Raw genomic sequence first — 14353 nt, 5'->3', positions numbered from 1 at the left:
GCCATACGACTATTGTCGAAACATTCGTTTGCTGAACTCACAGCGACCTCTATTTCCTTTGTTTGATTACAATAATCACAAGACGGTACATTACGCATTAGACGGAGTAAAGGATTCGGTCGATACCACGGGCGCTGCATAAAGAAAGCGCGAACACATCAGTCATACCATTAGAATTTTATCTATTTTCGCATACCTCTCGCTTGCTTTTCTGGCCTTTCTCAAGCCCCTAACCCACGGCCCACTCAACAACAAAGACGCACGGCGGTTCTCGGCCCGAGGCTTTAGCAGTACCCACGCGGCACCCACGCGGCTCCCACTCTGCTATGCCAGACGCACGTCATTTACACCAAAGAAGGCCTCCTGGAACGATAAGATCCGCTACAATTGCGATAAATGCCTGAATTGGGAGTCAGGACCGTGGCAAGCGCCGTGTGATGTCATCATGTCGAGCGCAGTAAATATGAACATGAAAATAATTCAAAACAATCTGTACATGCGGTTCGCTTCTAGACAGCACTTTTAAATATCTTTGAGACTATCCTCATCACCTTTTCCATATTCTGAAATACTGAATCTCCATTATGTCTACTTCTGCAGGCCGCCGCATAGACGAGGAGGCGAATACATCATGGCGCCAACGCTCTGAACTCGAGAAGATGGCCGATCTACCACAAAGTCTGGACGATGAACTTGCACGACTCGACAAACAGTTTTGGATCTCCGGTTCTAAACTGAAGGAGATCGTTAGCCGCTTCAGAGAAGAGTTAGAAGAAGGCCTTACCAAAGACAAGCAAGAGGGCATCCCCATGAACATCACCTGGGTGCACAATTTGCCTTCGGGAAAAGAGAAGGGAACGATATTGACTATTGACCTTGGTGGTACGAATCTGAGGGTTTGCAAGGTAGATCTTCATGGAGACGAAGGCGGGAAAGAAGGAGATGGGAAGCACAGCATGGAGCAAGAGCAGTACAAGCTACCGGAGGAGATGAAGACTGGCGACGCCGATAGTCTCTGGAACTTCGTTACGGAAAAAGTGGCGGCATTCATCCAGGACCACCAACTAGATCAACAATACACCGCGGAGAAGCCCATGCCATTGGGTTTCACATTCAGTTACCCAGCGACGCAGAAACGTATCGACCACGCAGTCCTGCAGACATGGACCAAGGGTTTCGATATCAAGGGCGTAGAAGGCCAGGACGCCGCGAAGCAACTTCGAGAGAAGCTACAAGAAAGGAAGCTGCCGGTCGAGTTGATTTGCGTTATCAACGATACCGTCGGTGCCATGGTGGCCTCCGCCTACAACGACCCCGAAACGATCGTTGGCGCTATTTTTGGTACTGGTTGCAATGCAGCTTTCATGGCCAGCCTCTCAAGAATTGGAAAACTGGACTCCAACGACGACAGAATCACAGACGCGTCATCCCACAACGGCGCAACGAAGGGTGAAGAGAAAATGGCGATCAATTGCGAATATGGCGCCTTCGATCAAGCCAAGCGTGTGCTTCCCCTCACAAAGTACGACGAGCAGATCGACGCAGAGAGCCCGCGACCTGGAGAGCAGACTTTCGAGAAGCTCTCCGCTGGCCTGTACCTAGGCGAGATCTTTCGTCTCATACTGGTAGATCTCCTCGATCGCAGTCTCGTTTTCAGTCAAGCCTCAGACCAGGGACTACAAAAGCTGCGTGAGCCATACAGTATCGATACAGGCTTCCTATCTCAGATAGAAGACGACGAGTCGCCCAAGTTCACCAAAACACGCGAACTCTTCCACTCTACACTCTCGATCCAGCCCACAGACGTCGAGATCGAGCTCTCGCGTAGACTAGCTGAGATGATCGCTGTGCGTGGTGCGCGACTGTGTGCCTGTGGTGTAGCTGCCATCTGCACCATGGAAAGTATCGAGAAGGGTCATGTAGCTGCCGACGGGAGTGTGGCAAACAAGCATCCAAAATTCAAGAGGAGATGGGCTAAGGCACTGGGTGAAGTGCTGGGATGGAAGGAAAAGGACTGTGGAGGAGATGGCCCGATTACGATTACCAGCGCAGAAGACGGGAGTGGAGTTGGTTGCGCGATTATTGGGGCTATGGAGTTAGAGAGAAGGGCGAAGACGAAGACTCACCAAGGAAGTGAATTTTGGTTGTGATGAAGGTACGCATGTCATAGATCAACACGGTGTTGACAGAATAACTGCCGTGCTCGTTGCTTCTTGGTTGGCTTGAGCCTAGCTGTACCGCGCTCATCTACCGAGGCAGTTACGCAGTCAACACATTGAGACAGAGTAGTAGTTCATCTTCAACCGCGTCAAGTACATGTATATCAAATTTTATGGATAGAGTGCGTCACCAGACCTGCACTGCTGATCTAGAAGGTCGTCAACATCCACGATGCTTTTTCGTGGTTAGCCCAAGGTACGACAAGTTGACCTCGGCACATGAAATTTTGAAGAAGGCACTATGCGTTCACGGAGTCACCCTGATGCGCTCGTCCGCTCAGCTCCATACACAGCCTCCTGAATACTAGCTCACAGCTATGTTCTGGCTGGGAGGCCACCCGGTACGGCTCGGCGAGAAGCGAGCTCAGATCTTGGTACCTGAGATGAAAGGATCAGCACGCGTCTCCTGCATCTCCGCTGTTTCTATAACAACTCTGAGTTCGCAAGTTGCTTTTGATGCTGTTCTCCGCGATGGTTCACGCTGCGCACTAAAGCGTTCAGATCTAGATGCGTTGAGATCTGTCATGGACCCTGGATCTCAATGCCAAACTTGACTAGTCGGCGATCTCGGTCTGCCGCCCACGGTTCACCCACAATCCGACGCACATCTTGCCCACGGGTGCCAAACGGCACGTCGCGCCCCCGCAACCAACCAGCGATCAACTTCACCAACAGCGCGCCGTCATCAAGCTAGTGTCGCAGAATTGCGTGGGACCTGGTCACGATGTGCGGTGTGCTGTTGGTTGTACCGCTGGCAGAGGGCGTGTGGGCCCGCAGGTACGGTGGCATGAGGTGTAAGAGTGATGTATGATGACAGGACCCGTGGGGAGGTTGTTTTTCTATCTTTTTGGAATATCCGGGTCTGTCAGTGTCGAGGCACGCAAATGCACAGGTTGAGGGGCGGTGCACGGGCAAGTGTACCGGCGCGGTGAGTCTTTTCGTCGGCGAGCTCGTGCAGATGCCATGATGCAGAACAGGCGGTATATAACGTGGAGTCGACTTCAGCGGTCAAGAGCACACAAAATCGTTATCTCTGGCTACCGCGGCTACCTCCCAGGCGACGATCTTTAAACATAGCAGATAGTCCAGCACATTTCCTCACCGGACCTCGCTTGCCGAGACACCATCAAATCACCAACACATGGCTGGCGACTACCAGCTCCACACCGCAACTCCAATCCGCTATCGGGAAAACTTCGGAGTCACATCCGCGTGCTCGGCACGAGGCCACACCCACGCGATCACAGGTCAAATGTTCGCGCCAACACCATATGACTGCACCACGCCCCCATGGCCAGTACAAACCAGCCCTTTTCCGAATTTCCCCGTGCAGCAAACCTCGACCAACACTTCGCCGGCATCGCCTTTCGCGGACCCACGTCTCCCACGACCAGCGCCTCGTGAACACACCCTGCAAGATGACTTGTTCTATGCATTCACACGAGACGCCTACTTATCCAGTGAGACAACCGCCGCGAGCCAGGTAGCACGAAACTTGCAACTCTATTATCCTCCACAACAGAACATACATCGTACACTCCCATTACCGAGAGTCACCAAGCAAGGACCAAACAACAACCACAACAACAACTTGCACTTCACCAACCCGTTCCAACCCCTTACGCCACTCACACCTTCAACTCCAAACCATTTCAAGATGGCAGTCACAAGCAGACCACTCCCATCATTGCTGCCTCACTCCGGCCCTATGGCACCGAAACCAGAGAGCGCTGCTCCATGGTCATTCCCGAACCTCAAGAAGAAGCGTCGTCGTCGGGCAAGTCAGATCTTCAACATGAACTTCAGCTTTGGCTTTGGGTCACGGCGTAAGAGTCAAGATCGCTCCCCTGACGTCAGCCCACGCACATCCATATCATCGGCTTCGGGCTCCCCAAGGTCGGGAATAGAGGAAAGCTGCAAGAGACAGAGAGTCGATTCAAGAGCAACAGATGCTGAAGCACTGTTCGCCTCCGAGAAGAACAGTACCGAGAAGACGTTGACAGTATTGGCGCCATCCACACGGTGTGACAGCACGGGTGAAGTGCATCCAGGTCAACTCGTCGACTTCAGCTCCACACCTGTTCCCACCGCACCGGAACCCATACTTGCTCCTGCGCCTGTTCCTGCTCCCACACATAGCAACCCAGCAAGTGAGTTCGAGCTTCGCTTAAGCAGCGACACATACCACGACTACCTCGCCACCACTCAACGACGAAGATCCTTCCCTGCCGGCGAGTGGGCAGCACGACGGGTCCGCGAGGAATTCCAGATGCTACACAAGCTTGAGAAGCTTGAGAAGCTTGAGACCAAAGTCGAAGACCCCTTCAAGAAGTTTAGGGAGTCTGCGAAGAGACTATGCACCGTGGACCGAAAGGCAAAGACTTCAGCGACCACATCTTCCAACATCATCGCACCAGCACCCGTCGCGAATGCATCGAACATGCCTTGCGAACTCCACCGTACACCAAGCGACCCAAGCACCGAGGCCTTCCTCAAACATGTTCGCGCAAGTCTCGATGCGAGAAAGAAGGAGAACAAGATGAGCGAGCGCGGGCGTTCGTACTCGATCTTTGAGGATGAAGTCGAGAAGGGTTTTCTGGACGACGCGCCATTATAATCATCATCTCCGAGCTGGACTTGAGAGATTTGTATCAACGATTACATGTTTGGATTAGGCATTGTCGCATATCGACACCGGCGTTTTGAGGGCTGGATACCCGTTGTATATCCTCATTTTAGCGTGCATATGTGCTTTCCAGAGGTCGTCTGGTTGACTTGACCTCTGATGGATGAATCGATACTTTTTTTACCACACCACAATCATGTCTCCGCTTGCTTCTTTGCTCTTGTGAATTCTCTTTCGATTTCGTCGCTCCTTCTCCCAGTCTACAGGGCACCCGCGAGTACACCCCATAACGCTACACCGATATTTCCAATAGCGAAGTACTGAAGTGTGGTGTTCTTGAAGGGGTCTATGGTGACGATGGCCGTTACAGTCGTGATGAGGACGATGAAGATGGGGTAGACCGTCAGTCGGAAGACGGAGTAGGCGAAGGGTGGTAGCATGACTGCTTAGTGTGTGGGAGAAGCGTATACGCAGACAAATGAGGACCAAAGGTGCGAAACAAAGACGTGAATATGAGATAGAGCACAAAAGTGGTGGCAGAATGAAAAGAAGCGAGGTCTTCCGTCCCATGGTACACGCAACCCAAAAGGTGTCGCGCATCCATCCAGGGACAATGCAACAGGTAATCCAAAGCGTTCGAGTACCAACATCAGGGCACCGTATCCAACGTTCTCCCCTGATGCCACCTCCTACCGACTCCTCCACCTAACACCCCCAACCCACTTAACCCACCCCTCAACACTCTCCCTTTTCTCGACATCCTCCTCCACCCCACCCTCCTGTATCAACTCGACCGTATAGAAATTCTTAGCCAACTCCTCGTTCCCGGCCAACCGATGCACAAAGCTATGACAAGCCCTACACAACCACGCCACGCTATTCAGCTTGTCCTCTGTATGCCACCCCCGCTTCCTTACGCGCGCATGTGCTGCTTTAGGGATGAGATGGTGGTATGTCAACGGTACCCAGTCTCTGCTGCAGAGCTCGCAGGCGGTGGCGCGCGTGCTGCTCCATATTGGGGGCGGGGCGGTGACGGCGGAGATGTACGTTGTTAGGAGCGGTGTGAGGAGGTTGTGCTGGTCGATGGTGTCGGAGGTGGGTGGGAGGAGGCCGTAGCTTTCTAGGCTGTCGATTGCGGTGGGTGGGATGGTGTGCAGGAGGGCGGTGGACGTTGAGGATGAGAGGGGCGTTGTGTAGAGGTCTTGGAGGGTCGGTGAGTCTTTGAAGATGGAGTGCGTGAGCGTGCGCAGTTCGGCTGGGAGGAAGGGGAAGATTAGGGTGCTTAGGTACTGGTTCTTCTGTTAGTGGGGCTCTAGAGTACGCGTGTGTGTATGTTTGTAGGGATGATATACTTCTATGAATTCGCCCAGATCTTCTGCATCAGTTTCTTGGGCTTCTACCATCGTTGGTACAACCTCCTGTTTGACGATCTCATTCTTCCCACTCTTCGACCCCTTCTTCGCATGTCTCTTCTTCTTCGGTTTCGGCTTCTCGATCGGTGCAGCCAGAGCTTTGAGGACGGGTTCGCTCAAGCAGTCGCGGAAGGTTTCGAAGTTGGATTGCTCCTCCGCAGGTATCGGTTCAGCCATGGTCGACAGAATCGTAACGCGATGCGCAACGATACGAGAGGACCTGTACGTGTATGCGCATGATGGGAAGCATCAGTGGCGCCATCGCGACGTTCATATAGTCGAGGGAGTGATGACGAAGTCGTGAACCTTCGCGTTCGCGAGGCGAGACACTAACTCGCGGGGAAGCACAAGGGCGGCTTGAGGGCTCACGGCTCAGCATACGAACTCGTATCGCTGTCGAAACTTCGAGAGGCCGTGCAGCATAAGGGCTACCTGAGTGGAATATATTGTGTATCGGTCACATGGCGTGCATCTTCTCGGTCTTGGTACATTGGTCACGGCAAGCAAAATGGTGTTCATGGCTCGTGAACTTTGATCACATTTGTTTCATCTTTGGATCCAGCAGGCTACATGGTATACACCATGCAGCCGTCCTGTACTTGATTCTATCATCGCGTCATGAGCATCGACCAGTAGCTCGAAGTGGCTACGCCGTGCGCGAACCGCGCAACCCGTGAGCATGGAACGGAGTGCATTCGCACACATATACTGGCATCCGGGCGTCGCAGAGGTAACTGGTAACGTCGCGAAAGATCCAATCCTGACAATGACTGTCAGACTTAGGCCTTCTTCTTGCCGCCCTTAGCAAGACGGTCCGCCTTGCCCTTGGCTTGCTCCCGCCGCCTGTTCTCGCGGTCCATGAGCTCCTTCTTCTCCTTCTCCAGCTCAGCACGCTCCTCAGCCTCAGCCTTCTTCCGCGCCGCCTCAGCATCCCTACGCTCGCGGACCAGCTTTAAGCGCTCGAGGTCGGCACGAGCCTGTTCGGTCTTGCCCTCAGCGTGTAGTTTATCGTATCGGTCTTTGCTGGCTTGTGCCTGGAGAGCCTCACGCTCGCGACGGGACAGCTGGGACAGGTCTTGCTGCTTGCCTTTGCCCTTAGCAGCGGCAGCAGCGGGCTCGGCGTCTGGGTCGACAGGTGCCTTCGCGGCTTGTGTACGGGCTTTCGCAGTGTGGTTTGGGTTCGCGGGCATATCGTCGTCTTCCTCTTCGGAGGAGTCGGTGGGCATGTCGCCTGCTTCGGGGGTCTTCTGTGACTTCTTCGCGATCGCGGCCGCCTTGCGCTTCTTTGCGAGTTCGCGACGCTGCTCGCGCGTCAGTTCTTCTTGTGCGGGCTTGCCGTCCTCGTCGCCAGACTCCTCCTCAGAAGATTCTTCCTCTTCGGAGGACTCTTCGTCAACCTTGTCGGGTTGTTCCTGTGGTTATTTGTTAGACAGTTTCTGCGACTTTGGTAAATCAGGTACTTACACCCCACATGCCAACGACCTCGCCATCTGCGTTCAGCGGTTGCAGGTCGCGTGAGAACTTCTTGCCGCCTCCGCGCTTGACCTTGTTGAACTTGCCGCCGCGGCCACGTCCTGCTGAAGACATGTTGTGTGTCTGAGTTGTTTGTGGAGAAGTGGAAAGTGTTCGGTATCGAGACTGCTTGCAGGTCGAGTCCGTATGCTTATCGAGGGACTTTGTCGGTATCGAGGGGTTTGGGGTTGCGGTTGAGTGTGTAGTTCTTCTCGCAGTAGTCCGAACCGTGGGAAGCTTTAGTGGAGAGTGGGTAAGGTGCGTTTGTGTAAGGATCTCCGTTCACAAGGGCGGGTGTGAGAGTGCAGGTCTATCAAACTACAGGTTGTTAGCTTCCCACCCCACGTTGTTCGCCGCCTACAGAGTCTTTATTCACCTGTACGCCCAAAACTTCAATCTGGTCTTCAATATTGCAAAAGAGTCACTCCCACAGGCCGACAACAAAACCCCGCGCCGCCGCCCAAAATCCCCTGCCCCACCATACTCGTCACACCCAACGCGCCAGCCTTGATTCGCTCACATGACCCCTGCTTCGCTGCTAACCCCAACCATGCAAGCGCCCCTTAGTCATCCGAAATCTTCGCAGCCATCAAAATCAACGCGTCGCGCGATCCTCTTCTGTTCATTAAAACTGAACACCCCATTATTCACTCTGTGTCTTCCACTCAATGAAGATTTGGAGGGGAAAATGGAGGTTAGAATGATTATGCGTTCGCTTACCCCCTTCTCTTCTGCGCTTTGCGCTGGTGGAGCGAAGGTAAATATATTGGACGGTACATACCTCTCTGCTTGCATGTGATGTTGCGATCGGGACTCGATCGAGTATGTAAATACCCTGACATCGTCGTTTCGCATCCGCTGAAGCTGTGATAGGAGGCTTATAATGGTCCTATCGTCGTCGTGAGCGCAAAGTCCTCTGGTCGCGCTTCGTGATGCTCGGCGCGTCCAACAAGCCAGAAGTGCCTCTATCGTCTCCTGCCTGCCTTCAAAGTGCTTCTCAACCTTCGCACACGATTTCGCAATAAGAACAGGCAGCAATCCGTCTGTGTCGATCGACCCATTGTCAACTAGGCATCTGCAATTGTTCAGAAGCCCGGAAACACATATCACAGGCTTCCTTGTACTCCTACCCCGACTCTCATCCTTCTACCATTCCATACAATACGCGCGCTCTTCTTTGCTACCCCGGCGACTACGATCTTCATTCTTCGGCGCAAAGTTGCAAGCTCTGCGATCTTCGACTTCGTGGCCGCGTTTCCTCGTGAAATTGACAGCTTGTACCCGATCGCAACGAGAGGAAACGAAAATCTCCATGCGCATCGACTCTCCGGGGCTCGTGGCCACTTGATCCATACAACAGCTATTTAGGCTGATTGGAAGCTCGCCTCAGGGTCAGGCGCCGTTTTTGGATTGTCAAGGCCGTGGCTATACTTCTGCTAAGCACCCGGCAGTCTGAGCCTGCGGTAGTTTAGCCTTCGGATCGTGAAGAGCAAGGTAAAATCTAGGCTGAGCCTATGGACGGTCTTCTCTTAGACACTCAACTCAGTTCCGGCGATGGACACTGTATCAAACTGATCTGGCCGATAGTTCGTGGGCATGTTAACAAACGCGAAAAGCTGAGCACGTATGCGCAACATCACAACGTCGCAAAGCAGCAGGAGTTATTTCATACCATATTGATTCTGCGAGGCCGCTGACGGGCGAGGCATACTACCTGAGATCATGAGATGTCCTCGCTAGGACCATGAAATATGGATATCGCAAGGAAAGATTGAAGAGAATACCGAATCACCGACTTTTGATGCGCCGTGAACAGATTCACGCCATCGTTGCAACCGAGTCCTCCATCGTGTTTCGAACCAGTGAAGCCATCCTATCCAGCACTACCGACCGGCTTGACCTCTCTTCGTTCCTTAGATGTACCACATAACATCCCTGAGGCCGCGTGCGTTCTGCATCGGCATCAACGGAGCGATCTCGACGTTCTGCTTGGATGAACCAGTGGAAGACTGCTGGTCGGCCTTGGACTCCTTCTTGCCAGACGAGACCGGGTTGTCGTTGAGATGAGCACGGGAACGGTCGGCAGCCAAGTGGGCGTAGTAGACCGCAGGGTGCAGGGACACCGGAGTAGTAGAGCGGACATAGTGGTATGAGTGCTCGAAGATAAACTGCTGGAGCTCGGCCGACAGCCACTCACCCTCGTTGAGGATGCACTGGTAGTGGATGGGGCGAGCTGTACCCTTGATGGCAACGTGGGCGCAGAGATAGAAGTCGAACTCGAACGGATGGGTGCAGCCAGTCTCTACCAAAGTACCGGGAAGAGGGTTGCCGTTGCGGTCGCCTTTGCCAGCCTCAGGGAAGAAGCGGATATGGTGGCGCTTACCAGCAATGACGACGGTGAATTTGGGGATCTCCTTGCAGCCCAGCTTCTTGAAGCATTCTTTCATGTCATGGACTTCTTCCTCAAGGACAGCGGCGTACTGTCCCTCGCTCACGCCATCTCTAATATAGAGTACACGCTGAGGAGGCTTGCCCTGGCCGATCTTCTGCATCCAGTTCTTGGCCATGAACCCGAAGTGGTCGTTGATGTTGGAGGTTGTGACCATTTCCACGCGGTTACCGTTGGTCTGAACCTCAGCCCAGTACTTGGCGAAGTGAACGTCGGCGGATACCGTAATGGCAGCGAAGGATGCAGCCTCACCTGAAGCGGCTCCGGGAGCAGGGTGAGAGACGTCGGCGCCAACAACCATGGTGGGAATAGATGCTGACTTCGGGGCAACCTTGGGAATGAGCTGAGACTTCGCAACCGAAGTAGCTCCGCCAAGCTTAGCGTTGACCTTCATGCAGACGTTGGAGATATACTGGGGCGAAGCAGACATGACATGCTTGGCCTGGAGAACCTGCGAAGCCACACCGAATCGAATGTCGCAAGACTTCTTGATGCGACGGTAGACGTCGACATTGCGGTCGTTGACGACGAAGAAGAGCAGATTAGGTGGCATGGCGTACTTGTTGCCAGTCTGGTTCCAGACCTTCTGGATCATCTCACCACCATCAGCAAGGTTACCGGGACCCATCCATGGCTTCTTGCCATGCTGAGGGTGCGCGGCTACAAGTCCACCGTGGGCTTCGTAGATCTGGACGAACTTCTGGAAGAAGGCTTCAATGGCTTGAGGGGGAGGGCTGCCACGACCTTGGACACAGCAGACACCCCACGCCTTGATAGGACGCTCCTTGTTGTTCATGGCGAACTTGCGACCGTCCAGCCTCCAGCGACCGGCGATCATGTCCGCAGGCTTGATGGTGGCTTCCTTGGAACCGGCGCCGAAGTGAACGGTGGGCGAAGGGAGAATACGAGCTGTCACCTTGGCAGGCGCGGGGCTAACCTTCAGGCCGTAGTGGCGGAGGTAGGGGTCATTCTGCCAGTTGAGCAACTTTACTCCCTGCTGAACAGCGGCCCAACGCTCCTTGGGAAGGGTGACGGCGAACTTGATCATCTGGGACGTCTGGGTATCGCTGAGCTTGGTGGTGTAGCGCTGGTTGCCGTCGATCTTCAGGACGTCGACAGGCATATAGACAGGCTCCTTGCGGATCTTCTTGGTCATCTTGACTACCGGCAGACCAGCCATGACAGTGACGCCATACTTCTTCTTAAAGTACTGAGCAACCGAGATCTTCTTGGAGCGGTCATCGGGATCCGGGAAAGTCGCCTGGGAAGCGTCCAAGTTGACGAATTCATCGATCGTCCTGAGATCAAAAGTTAGTACACCACGCGTATGTAGTCGGCAAACCGAAAAGAACAACTTACCATTGCGTAGGCTCCTTAGTATGTGTCGTAGATACACCTACTTTCTTGAACTTGCGGAGGTCCCTCTTGAGCATGGAGCCCTTCCAGTCGCGAGTGGCGTTCTTGTACATGGTGGCGAACTGAGGCGGGTTACAGTTGAAGACTTGGCCAATGGCGCGGGTGAGCTCTTGAGCACGCCAGAAGGTGCCGTTGGCGACATCGACGTTGACCGACAGTGACTTCTTGAACTTGTCGTCCAAAACGGGGCGAAGGGACGCGAAGACACCCTTGAAGGCTTCAACACCACCGCCAAGGTCGAAGCGGATTTCTCCGCGCTGGAAGAAAGACTTCTTGATTTGAGTGTACTGCTGAGAAGGCCACTCGCGCATGACATGGTCAAGGAAGTTGATCGTGTCGATACACTCGTTAGACCAAGAAGCTTGGCCATCGAGGAAAGCGTTCAAGTTGATGAAGTCGACCTTACGAGTCCAGCGGACGTGGATGGTGTGCTTATTGCCACGCGCTCCCGGCTTGGTAGGACGGCCCTCCTCCTCATCGAGGTCGACAGTGATGCGGGTATCGTCACGGGGCAGACGCTTACCGGACCAAGCCAGCTTGTTGGTGTCCCAGACCCAGAGGTTGGCGGGCTCACCAAGCTCGGCCTTGATAGTAGGGGAGTTCCAGATCTTCTTCAGTAGGACACGCTTGGTGTAGTCGAGGGCGTCGCCGCTGTAGTTGAGCTTGTAGAAGTTAGTATTAAGTCAAACTTGGGGGACAGGAAAACTTACGTCATACTGATGGACGACGGTGTCGGGGGCCTTGACGACGTTGAAGGTGTTGAGCACGATGTTGGCGGCCTTGCCGAACTGGTTGAAGTTCTTGGGACGTTGAGGAAGAGAGCCCGGGATGGTGAGCTGATGGTCGTTAGCAAAGAGAATATTGTTGTGCCTCGGAGTGTAGAGGCTGGTGTCCTGGTAGAAGCGATGGGGAGCGGCGTCCTGGTCAACCATGATGAAGATGGGAAATGAGGGAAATTGGGAGTATGAAGATAATGTGAATGGATTGTGGGAGTGGAAGATAACAGAATCCAAATGGTGTTTTGAATAAGAATGAGGGTAAAGATGAGAGAAGGGAAGCCACACGGAGATGTAGCTCTTATGCTCACAGCCTAGAGAGCGTAGCCATACCAATCTCGGTAGGATGCGAGCCCGAAGCTGTTTGCATTTGGGCAGTGCGGGGAGGTGTGTTTGCACGAAGGATACATGCAAGATGTTCATGCGGCCTGAGACAGAGGAGTGTTTGTACTTACACCACGAGCCTGGTACCAACCGGCAATACCAAGGAAATCGGAGATGTTCTTGAGGTCTCGGGGGTCGGTGTAGTCAACGCAAGCCCGAACGTTAGGATCGCGGTTGCCGTCGACACGGGGAATGGACTTCGGAGCGGAGCGCTGAGTAGGGTCGCGAGACTCAGAAGAGGAGCCATTGGACGAGCCGTTGGACTGCTTCTCGGCCTGCGCGCGCTTCTTGGCTGGACCTGCCATTGCGTACTCTAGATGTCATGTTAGCGGTGTTCGAGAGCGAGGACGCGTTTGCCAGCGGAGTCAACCACGGCATGGAGCTTGCGCGATAAGAGGCGACAGCGGAGGACACGTACCTTGATCTCAGATCTGAGTCGCGTGCGGGACTGGCGTTGAGGGCGTGAGCGTTTGAACCGGATCGCTGATCGGGTCTGAGGCAAGTCAGCAAAGTTCAAAAGAGGAAGCTGCGAACTGATGTGCTCGCGACAAGGCGATAGAACAAAAAGCTATGTGCGACAAAGCATGGGAGAGGGGCGGCATACAAAAGGAGTGTTGTTGGATATGATGTGTTGGGGTGGGAAACAAAAGGTGAGGCTGAGGAAGTTATGGCACTGGGTGAGCTCCAAAGCTAGGCCAAGTCGGGGTCATGTGGTAGCGTCAAAACAAAGAGGGCAGGAACGATGAGATTGCTGTGGTGACCGTGCCGATAAGGGCGGTGACTGCGCGGCAGGTACCAGGACCTCGACGTGACACAGAGTACGCAGCGGCAGCAGTGCGATGATGATCACCATCATCGTCGTCATGGTGACTGAAAGAGGAATGCTTAATTGGGAACTTACTGGAAGGTGCTGAGCGCGGAAGACTGCCTGCAGTGGTGTTGACTGAACTGCCTGCAGTGACTATTGTGAGACCGGCTCTTGTTGCGGTTGAGGAAGGTAGGCTTGATGTTGGTGAAGTAGCTGCGGCTTGTAGAGGATAGAAGGCTTGTCCCTTGTCAGGATTGTCAAGTTAGGAAGGGAGGGGAGAGTAGTTGTCGTTGTAGTGTGAGGAAGGAAAGAGGGTTCAAGGCCGTGGGTGGGCAAGCTTATATGGATAGGCAGACTGCGCTAGCTGCTGGCATGTGAGGCTCGGACACGTACCGGAGGTGCATACAGGTAAAAGATGAGGTTTAAGTGGGGCTGGGATTTATAGACGAGGTGAGATATTGTGGTGTTGTGACTCTGCCGGCGGGTGGCGTAGGATACGTGATAACCGCCTTCGAGGCCTGGTGAGAGACTGACTAAGCGTCGTCGGGCATGCGACGGTGGCGTAATCTGAGCAGATTACGGGAATGACGAGATATCCAAGGCCAGAGTTGTTGAAGAAATCCCCAAGTGTGGCATGGATGGTACCTTGGTATAACAAGGACATATGCCGAATCTATCCCAGAGTGCTACGGCCGGAGACCAAGACGACATTTGCTTGGAAAGTGAGCCTCCTGAATTTGATAATGATAAC

At 53.8% G+C, this 14353-nt stretch overlaps 5 protein-coding genes across 5 annotated transcripts; 2 read left to right on the top strand and 3 right to left on the bottom strand.

Annotated features, from left to right (window-relative positions):
- Window positions 1-584: 584 nt before the first annotated feature.
- J4E78_002299 (uncharacterized protein) lies at window positions 585-2150 on the top strand (the record flags this gene model as incomplete). Its single annotated transcript, XM_049362946.1, has 1 exon — window positions 585-2150. The coding sequence occupies one exon, from the start codon at window positions 585-587 to the stop codon at window positions 2148-2150; it is 1566 nt and encodes a 521-aa protein (XP_049225538.1).
- A 1777-nt stretch (window positions 2151-3927) lies between these two features.
- Window positions 3928-4836, top strand: J4E78_002298 (uncharacterized protein; the record flags this gene model as incomplete). The annotated part of the gene is made up of 1 exon (XM_049362945.1): window positions 3928-4836. One exon carries the CDS (start codon window positions 3928-3930, stop codon window positions 4834-4836), a length of 909 nt encoding a protein of 302 aa, XP_049225537.1.
- A 698-nt stretch (window positions 4837-5534) lies between these two features.
- J4E78_002297 (uncharacterized protein) lies at window positions 5535-6434 on the bottom strand (the record flags this gene model as incomplete). The annotated part of the gene is made up of 2 exons (XM_049362944.1): window positions 5535-6143; window positions 6198-6434. The coding sequence occupies 2 exons, from the start codon at window positions 6432-6434 to the stop codon at window positions 5535-5537; spliced, it is 846 nt and encodes a 281-aa protein (XP_049225536.1).
- A 602-nt stretch (window positions 6435-7036) lies between these two features.
- Window positions 7037-7844, bottom strand: J4E78_002296 (uncharacterized protein; the record flags this gene model as incomplete). The annotated part of the gene is made up of 2 exons (XM_049362943.1): window positions 7037-7669; window positions 7722-7844. The coding sequence occupies 2 exons, from the start codon at window positions 7842-7844 to the stop codon at window positions 7037-7039; spliced, it is 756 nt and encodes a 251-aa protein (XP_049225535.1).
- Window positions 7845-9682: 1838 nt separating this feature from the next.
- On the bottom strand, window positions 9683-13650 carry J4E78_002295 (uncharacterized protein; the record flags this gene model as incomplete). The annotated part of the gene is made up of 6 exons (XM_049362942.1): window positions 9683-11516; window positions 11578-12296; window positions 12345-12470; window positions 12866-13092; window positions 13209-13287; window positions 13645-13650. The coding sequence occupies 6 exons, from the start codon at window positions 13648-13650 to the stop codon at window positions 9683-9685; spliced, it is 2991 nt and encodes a 996-aa protein (XP_049225534.1).
- Between the last annotated feature and the right edge of the window lie 703 nt (window positions 13651-14353).

The sequence above is a fragment of the Alternaria triticimaculans genome (genome assembly GCF_023758025.1).
Source record: "Alternaria triticimaculans strain BMP 0046 chromosome Unknown scaffold_2, whole genome shotgun sequence".
NCBI lineage: Eukaryota > Fungi > Ascomycota > Dothideomycetes > Pleosporales > Pleosporaceae > Alternaria > Alternaria triticimaculans.
Note: the sequence above shows the minus strand (reverse complement) of the source record. Positions and strands in the feature narration are given on the sequence as shown.